Source organism: Phyllostomus hastatus, unplaced genomic scaffold (genome assembly GCF_019186645.2).
Source record: "Phyllostomus hastatus isolate PE091 unplaced genomic scaffold, TTU_PhHast_1.1 phas_scaffold_93, whole genome shotgun sequence".
Taxonomy (NCBI): domain Eukaryota; kingdom Metazoa; phylum Chordata; class Mammalia; order Chiroptera; family Phyllostomidae; genus Phyllostomus; species Phyllostomus hastatus.
In genome coordinates, this window is record NW_025334042.1 from 11,033,147 (window position 1) to 11,042,496 (window position 9,350).

General features: G+C 43.4%; 1 protein-coding gene across 1 annotated transcript; it reads left to right on the forward strand.

Annotated features, from left to right (window-relative positions):
• Positions 1-4,004: 4,004 nt before the first annotated feature.
• On the forward strand, positions 4,005-8,741 carry AVPR1A (arginine vasopressin receptor 1A). Its single transcript, XM_045830151.1, has 2 exons — positions 4,005-6,141; positions 8,238-8,741. Exons 1-2 carry the CDS (start codon positions 5,172-5,174, stop codon positions 8,522-8,524), a joined length of 1,257 nt encoding a protein of 418 aa, XP_045686107.1. The 5' UTR covers positions 4,005-5,171; the 3' UTR covers positions 8,525-8,741.
• Positions 8,742-9,350: the final 609 nt, after the last annotated feature.

A 9,350-nucleotide genomic window follows, 5' to 3' on the forward strand; every position in this document is an offset into this window, starting at 1 on the left:
TGGTGAGAAGAGAACTTGCAGAAAACGTCGAAGCATCTGGTAAGTGTGTGTGAGGTGGCAGGCTGAGCGGTAGGAGGAATGGATGAAAAATAGAAATAAAATGTATTTTTTCAAAACTAATCTTTGTCAAACCCCAAGAAAAATAAAAGAAGCTAAAAATATTTTTTAAATCTCAGTTTGTATTAAAACATTTGTTAATTCTTTCTGCAGTCTGTGTTAAGTACTTGTGATGTATAAAGAAGGCAGTAGGGCACAGAGGTTAGAGCCCAAGCTTTCACTTCAAGTGGACCATGTGAGACTCAGCTCAGCTGCTGGGAGTCGTCTGACTTTGGTTTAGTTCTTTACCCTCACTAACCTTTGTTTATTCATCTATAAAGTGGGATAACAATATGTGCATTCCTATGTACAGTTTTAGATATTATTTTAAATATTCAATGAAATAATGAATTAAAACTCAGCTCATGCATTATGAGCTTAATCAGTGTTAATAAATATTAATCGTATCTATTGTAATTACCACTATTACTACTACTACTACTATTACTATTATTGCCCTGTACTTGGTTTACTAAAGAGGAAACCAGAGATATAGAATAACCAGTGCAGATCCTATAGACTCTCCTAGTCCTGAAGGAGAAATATCAGGCATGAGTGAAATGTTCAATAGCCAAGCCAGTGCCCCGTCTGCATCAGTAAGACCCTAGGAGCACGAGGCTCACAGGTGGCAGCACAGTGTAATGGTCAAGACTGTAAAGTCTGCAGGAGTCAACTGCTTCTGTTTAAATCCCAGCTCTGCTACTACTGACTAGCTAGCTGTGTTACCTGAGGCTGGTTATTTGTCCTCCCTGTGCCTCTGCTCCCTCAAATGTACAATGAAATGGCCCTCATAGGGTCACTGGGAGGACTGAATGAAGAAACACTCATAAAGCACTTGTGACAGTGCCTGGCACAGACAAAGTGTTTAATAAATGTTAGTGATCCTTACATACTTCTTTGTATCCAGCTAAAGACCTAGTGAGGTGCCACTGATATTGTTGATTTGCTAGAAGCAGTGGTATGAATACCAGACAGTAGCCCTCTAACTGCAGCATCATTCACTAACATTTGAAGGAGGAGTCGTTGTGGGCTATAGGAGTAAAATGAATGCTCCTGCAGATACCCAATTTCCTCCAATTTCTCACTAACAGGAAGAAAACTGACAGTTTAAGAAAAGGAAGTGAGACACATTGAATAGCAGTTATAAAGAAGGATATAAAGTAGTATGATAAACTAAACATAACCCATTTATATTGGGAATCCCTGCCCCTGGGAGAGTAGGTTATTCTTGACTCACACCCTCAACTTCTTGACTAAGTCCAGTGGTGGCTGCCAAGCGCTCTGGAACTCCAAGTACTTTACTCAGTGTCCTTCAAACTATGTCCCTTGTCCTATGACATGTCTGTCACCTTTGCATTGGGAAAAGTAAAAGGATGAATGTTTTCCATGGTCAAATAGCTTTGGGAAACAGATAAACAAAGCTGAGCAGGTTTCTCAGAGGTTTTTTTACATATAAATCTCCAAGAGAGAATGGGATGTGTAAACAGCACTTCCTCCAATGTATTGGACCATGGAGTTCTTTTCTTGTACAGAATGCCATCAATATCTTCTATTGCACAGAAAGGAGCTGAAGATATGCTGGTTTAATTGAAACGAAAAACCTTGTTGGCAAAGAAAAGGTAATGTGGAGGATATTTACATATTTTTTTAAAGGCAGAATTAACATTTTGAATCCTACAAAATGCCAGAAACTTAAACAACCAAATATGTAAATAACACAGGAACTGCATTGTTTTATCACCAAGGTCTTACAGCTGAAGAAGAATTTAAGGCTCAGAGATTAAAACAATGTCACACAGCTAGTAAGTGAAGGAGGTAGGAGCTTCCATTAATTGTAATACTTCTTAAAGTATCTGGAATTGCAAACTGGGAGAAAGACTGGCAAATGAAGGAGAAAGATGACTCCACGATGTGTATGCACAACTTGCATATTTTTCTTTTCATCACTTCACACACACCCCAAAAGTATGTTAACTGAAATCCACTGTGAATAAGAGGGAGAAAGCAGTAAGTCTTAATACAAGAAGTACAGAACAAATGCAAATTGCTCTAAGTAAAAGCACAAGATGCCACAGAAAATACTATGTTCCTTTCATATTTTAGGACCACAATTTCTTTACCTCCACAGAGTAATTTTCATAGCAGTTCCAGTGAGGTACCTGAATTCTGAGTCTGTATTTCAATGGTCCTAATTTCCTTTGAATATAGAACCATTAAAATTAAAACAGACACATTTTTAAAGCTATGTAGATTTAAAGAGGGAGTAGAATCTGGAATCTGCATTGAACATTTTTGTTGAAATATACATATATATTTCAACAGGAAATTATATATTATAATATAATATATTATATATCTTGTATATATAATATAGGAATTATATTATATATAATATCTCTGTGCCAAATACACATACAATACATATGGCTAATTAATTAGTACTGTTGTTCACTAAATAATATCTTCCAAATGTGCCCACTGATATAACCTAATGAGTTACCTTTATAAATCTGATATAGTTGATTATTGGATCAGAGAGCTCAACACAGATGAATGGTTTCCTAAGAGGCCACCACCATGTTTCTGGAATAAGAATATCCAAAGGAATATCTGTGACACTGTACTGCAGGTTCCCTCTCCTTAAAAAATCTAAACTCTCAAAGGGGTAGGGCCAAGAGCAATAAAATTGCTGGGTTCTGGTCAACGGACCACTTCTGCAATACCCAGGGACACTAAAGTCGGTTGTTATTTCTCATAAGAAGTAGTAATAGTGTAATTTGTAATTTGAAAGAAGGTCACCTCTCTGAGTCAGTGACCACTATGTTATTGCTTGAAGGATTTTTCCAGACAGGTGGTCATTACTTATTGACATCTCTGAACTTTAAAAATCTTTTTCTTCTTAAATATCTTGGAGAACATGAATTTTCTCCAAGGCAAGATAGCTTGTAGTTTTGAAAGCATTTCCCCTCACAGAACGTTGTCTTGCTTGATCCTGATGATAACCTTACAGTAAGTCAAGCAGGTACTTTTATTCCCATTCTTAAGATGTATCAACCGAGGCTTATACAGCCACAGTGAAGCAGGACCCCAAAGGTCAAGTCCAGCAACCTTAATATCACAACCTTGGGACTCTGCATGAACAAACTGGGAAGCAAAAGGGAATTTTCACTGAGAAATGCACCTCAGAAAATCTGTGGTTTCCTTTTCTATATTTTACAGATATTTTGGTGAGACTATCGAATTTATCCCACAGCCACAATACACAAACATTCTGATCAAAAAGTCATGTTCGCTAATTAACAAAACAAACAAGCAAAAATATAATCAAAGACACTGAAATAGAGAACAGTCTGACAGTGAGCAGAGGGGAGAGGGGAGAGAATTTCAGGGGAAAAGGGCAAGGGCTCGCAGGAACAAGTATAAAGGACACGTGGACAATAACAAGGGGGAGTGGAAACGGGAGGGAGGTGGGGAGGGCTGGGAGGTGGGCTGGGATGGGGGTAAAAGGCAGAAATCTATACTTGAATAACAATGAAAAAAAAGTCATGTTCGTGTTCCTAGGTACAGGTAACCTTATAGTGCTTCTTCATTTTTTTTTCTTCTTTCGTGAAATAGCCTGAAAACAGCTCCCCCTTGCTGTCCTTCAAAGCATATCTTCACTAAAGTTGAAACGCAGAGCTCACAGAGTAGTTCTGTCTTGCTTGGGCCCTCAGCTGAGCTCCCGCTGTCCAGACTAATTCAGAACAGGTAGGTGTTCTTTTCTAGAACTCCTCCTTCGTAGCGCCTCCTTCCTGCCACGGCTGACTCCGTCTCACCCCCCCCCCCCCCCCCACCACCGCCCGGACCCCTTCCAGTGCAGGGGCCTGGCAGGTTTTCCGTTCCGGTGCCCTGGCCAGCGTTGCCTGGGTGGCCGTTTTCCGGCAGCTGCTTTCTGTCCACTCGAGGAGACGTCCCCACGGACTATTATGGCCCAATTCCCGCCTACCGCCTCTGTGAGAATCAGGCTTTTCCCCGGAGAAAACCCCAAGGATTTAACTTAGAGAAAACTCCGTTCGCCTTCCTTCACTCCCACCCCCGACCCCGAAGAAACTGAGAGGTCCTTCCCCCTCGATGCAGATACACGCACGGCGGCCACGGCCACGAGGCTGCAGTGGGAAAGGGGGTGCGTCCTTGCTGAGAGCGAACGTGGGCGGGGTAGCAGCGCGGGCGAAGAAGTTGCAGGGGAGAACGTGCGCTCTGGGTCACCCAGTTGTTGCCCTGCAAAGGAGGAGGGGGAGTAGCGGGGCTGGGAGAGATGGAATTCCCGTAGCCAACTCCCCTGGGAAGAAAATTATTCGGGCTCGCTGCGGCGGGAGAAACCCGGGCTGGAGGAGGGGAAGTCCTGCGCCAAATTTGGGCGCAGGAGCTCGTCCGCCCGGCGGTGAACTCGGGGTTTCTAGGTAAAGTATTGAATGCATCTGTTGAAGTCAAACGCCGGATTAAGGTGGCCCTTGAGGGAGGCTCAAGGAAACCGTGGCAAGCCCACAAAGGGCATCACACGTCCTGTTCTCCAAGACTTCTGGAAGAGAGGAGCGGGAAAGCGCCAGGATCCCGCCCATCGCTCGGAGGAATAGGCGAGTCTCCCCGCCCCGCCCCAGCAGTAGTGATGTAAAGAGGACAAGTCACCGACGTGAGGAAGGGAAAATAAACAACCAGCCGGGGAGCGGGTGGGGAGGTGGGGAGAGTAGGCACCGAGCAGTCTCCAGCCGGAGGGGCGAGAGGGAGCACTTTCTGGGGAAACAAACCTCGCCTCAAGAGTTGAGTCTGGAGCCCAGTGCTTTTTAGAGGCTCGGAACGCACCTCCCCAGCTTCGTCCCAGTAGACAAAGGGCTGAGCAGGAAAAGCTGCGGGCGGCGGACGGAGAGCGGCTCAGTTGGTGGGTGGGACGCCGCGCGGGGAGACGCCAGCGGGAGGGATAGCTGAGCCGACTGGCTGCAAGTGCGGGAAGGGGAGGACGCGAGGGAAGGAGCCCGCACACTCGGAGGAGGGAAGGGAGCGAGCCTTGGCAGAAGTCGAAGGGGCGCCGCACGGACAGCATGCCTTTAGCCAGACGCCCCGCTGCTGGGTCCGCCAGCAACTCCAGCCTGTTGTGGCCGCTGACCACCGGCGAGGCCAACAGCAGTGGGGAAACGGAGGCGCTCGGGGAAGGCGGAGGTCCGCCGAGAGACGAGCGCGACGAGGAGCTAGCCAAGCTGGAGATCGCCGTGCTAGCCGTGACTTTCGTGGTGAGTGTGCTGGGGAACAGTACTGTGTTGCTGGCGCTGCACCGCACGCCCCGCAAGACGTCCCGCATGCACCTCTTCATTCGCCACCTCAGCCTGGCGGACCTGGCCGTCGCTTTCTTCCAGGTGCTGCCGCAGCTGTGCTGGGAAATCACCTACCGTTTCCGGGGATCCGATGGGCTGTGCCGCGTCGTGAAGCACCTGCAGGTGTTCGTCATGTTCGTGTCGGCGTACATGCTAGTGGTCATGACCGCCGACCGCTACATCGCGGTGTGCCACCCGCTGAAGACCCTGCAGCAGCCCGCGCGCCGCGCGCGCCTCATGATCGCTGCCGCCTGGGTGCTGAGCTTCGTGCTGAGCACGCCGCAGTACTTCGTCTTCTCCATGGTCCAGGTGGACAACGTCACCGAGGCCTACGACTGCTGGGCCAATTTCATCCAGCCCTGGGGTTCCCGCGCCTATGTGACCTGGATGACGAGCGGCATCTTCGTGGGGCCGGTGGTCATTCTCAGCACCTGCTACGGCTTAATCTGCCACCACATCTGGCGCAACTTCCGCGGCAAGACTGCGCTGCGCGGAGGCAAGGGTGCGGAGGGCCCCGGCGGCGCCTTCCACAACGGGCTCCTGCTCGAGCCCTGCGTCAGCAGCGTGAAGTCCATTTCCCGCGCCAAGATCCGTACGGTGAAGATGACTTTCGTGATCGTGACGGTTTACATCGTTTGCTGGGCACCCTTCTTCGTCGTCCAGATGTGGTCTGTCTGGGATGAGAACCTCAGATGGGTCGGTAGGTGTCGGGGCCATAGAGGAAGGTGCAGGGATGGAGCCGCGGGAGCAGGGGTGGGGGTTCTTCTTATCACATCCTCTAGGACAGTCCTTCTTAAACTTCTGTGCGCCCGAGAATTACACCTTGCCTGAGATTATCAAAAAAGCAAATTCCTGGGGTCCCTGCCCCAGACGTTTTGATTCAATAGCTCTGGAATGGGCCCCAGCAATCTGCATGTGTAGCTTGCAGTGATCTGAAGACCACAAATGCAGAAACTGCGCCCTAAAGTGAGCAGCCACACAACTACAAAAACAAAATGACTTCCTGCCGATCACTAACCTCTGTGTTAATTACCCGCTTTGCAATCTATTGGATTCAAGGGATTAATTTTACTGTCACAACTGCTTTTGCTAGTTTGTGAAAAAATACCACAGTTAATACAAAAACTTTGTCGAAATGCCCCAAGGGCAAGGGTAAAATGGACAGACTTTTTCTGAAGAAAGAATTCTTTAAGAAGTCAATAATTCTAATTTGGCATTTAGCTAGTTTTCCTTTTCTTATTTAAGTTTTTTTTTCTAAAAGTTACTTTAACGCTCTTTTTTCTGATATTTCACAGAGGAATTATTTTTAAAAACTCTAAAATTGTGAGACAAATTAATTAGTCTTTCAGCAATGTCTTCACACATATCCATACACCTCTGTGTGCAACCCTTGCAGTACAGTAGTTCACCGAGAGTGTTCTCTACACCTACCAGCTTGTTTGATTTTAATTCCTTTACAGACTAAAGAAATTAACTTCACAAGAATTTACACCAAAGGGAATTGTTTAATATTGTATCTTGAAAAAAATTCCTTTTAGTAAGAAAAAAACTTTCAAAAGAATTATAGCATATAGGATGTTACCAACAACAGCTGTACTTGGAAAATGGGTATCTGGGAAGACCTGTCTTGTTATTTGGGATTGGGTGTGAAGTATATGTGAAATATTTTGGAAGTTATATGTGCAGATAAAACATATGAGAGTGAATTTAATTCAAACAAATGAAAATATTTTTGTGACTATAACATTACAGATGAAAAATACAACATAAATGCTATATTTTTGGTTTCCCATTTTCTGTCTTGTTTGGTCGTAGCAGCCTCTTCATTATTGCCAACCAAATAAAAATTCAGTTTAATAATTACTGAGATTTAGACATGGTACTAAAAACTTCTTCACTCATGTGTAGGTGTGTTGATGTTTTCCATTTTATTTAAATAGGCTTAGTCATGGATTACAACCACCTTTAAAAGTATAGAATGATGAATGTATTCTGGCATAGCATGAGTGAGAAGACTGTACTTACATTTTATAATCAAGGGAAAGTCAGTCCTTGCTGATTATTGTTATCTTCAGAAAAGGCATATTATCTGTTGTTCCACTGTGAAAGTTTATAATATGTATGGAGTTTACCAGTGCAAAGTAACATAAAATATTTCAAAAGCCTATCAGAATTTTCTAATTCAGCTGTTCTTAATAATAATATAATTTGATTGTTGAAACCACAAAGATGGTTTTCTTTTAAAATCAAAAGAATTTTCTAACTAACCAAAGAAAAACAACTAAATATTGTATCCTTCAGGGACCTATTTCAACTATACAGTTATGTTATTACAAGATTATGTTTTAATATTGAAAACCTTGAAACTACTAAACATGGTCCACGATGTCATACTTTTGCCTGAGTTATTGGGATGAATACAATTTGGTGCATGTGGGTATAGACTTGAAATGTCGCTGAAATTGCAGCCATTCTGTAAGTGCTGTGTCCCTTAGCACATGCTGGTGCTAGTTTAAAAGACGCAGAAATTTTTTAAATAAATTACTTAATATTCTTAACCCCTTAAAAGTTCCACTTATTCTATTTAAATATTTTAATGGTTTTTTAAAATATTTGAGTGAATTTCAAGGCATTTTGCCTATGAAAATGTTTTATAACCAAGCAATTTCCATGCACCACCTCTTTCCCTAAATGATTAACAAAAGACTTCATTTTCTTTGTTAACCCATAAATTTTTACCGTGCTCAGTTATTTGCATTTAACTATTTGAATAATCTCCTCTTATGTTTTCCTTAGAGTCAGAAAATCCGACCTTCACCATCACTGCATTACTGGCTTCCTTGAATAGTTGCTGCAACCCCTGGATATACATGTTTTTTAGTGGCCATCTCCTACAAGACTTCATCCGAAGCTTCCCGTGCTGCCAAAACATGAAGCAAGCATTCAACAAAGAAGACTCTGACAGTATGAGCAGAAGACAGACTTCTTACACTAACAACCGAAGCCCCACAAACAGTATGAGTACGTGGAAGGACTCGCCTAAATCTTCCAAGTTCATCAGATTCATTCCTATTTCAACATGAGCCCCTCAATCATGCAGCTGACTCTTGTAACAGACTTTGGGGCCCATTGGCTGAATCCAGCTAGCAGTCATGAGAACAAATGAACTACATGAGATAAGCATAAATCAATTCGTGGGTACAAGATTCTGTTTCTTTTCTATTTGCATCTTCACATTGCTATGACCAAAAGCTATGAATTGTTTTATACAGAGTGGTAATAAAAAATATTACACTGAAATTTTCAGGTCTAATTCCCAGAAATAAATATGAGAAGTTTCTAAAGGAAAAATCATAACCATCCTGACTTTATATTTTGTTGTTGGTTTCTTTTCTTTTCTTTTTATTTCTGACATAACTAAGTTTTGATTGGTTTAAAAGTCATATAATGTAGGGGCCTTATTGCTGAACAAAGTGAGCTCATCCTCAGTCAGCCTTAGTGTTTGAAAGGAATTAGAAGAGACTTGAAAGAAATTGTTCTCATCCAATACAATCAATTTACACATCAGAAAATGCTGCCTCAACTGTGGCCTAGACGCGGGATGGTGCCTTGGAGAGGCATGAGTGCTAGAGGCCTATATGAACAGGTGGTGTCTGGCTCAGAGTGGAAAGAGGAAAGTTCTGTTAGAAGCTATAAATCACCTAGATTTCAAAACAGGAACTTCAGAACTGGCAGTTCCCTCCTTTAGGGTCCTGATGTTTTATCAGTTATGAAAAGCCAGTGGACTTAGATGCTGCAGCCTAGAAAAAAAAAGTGTCAATTCACTGATATTTTCTTTTTTCTCCCACTGCAAGGTTGGTTTAAAGTCAGATTTGTATCAGGAATCCTAGGTTTTATGAGAAGAGTAGA

Bases quoted from the DNA above. Each gene is read 5' to 3' on its own strand.
- AVPR1A (XM_045830151.1), top strand. From the start codon at position 5,172: ATGCCTTTAGCCAGACGCCCCGCTGCTGGGTCCGCCAGCAACTCCAGC. The intron at 6,142-8,237 runs GTAGGTGTCGGG...TGTTTTCCTTAG, and splicing joins TGAGAACCTCAGATGGGTCG to AGTCAGAAAATCCGACCTTC.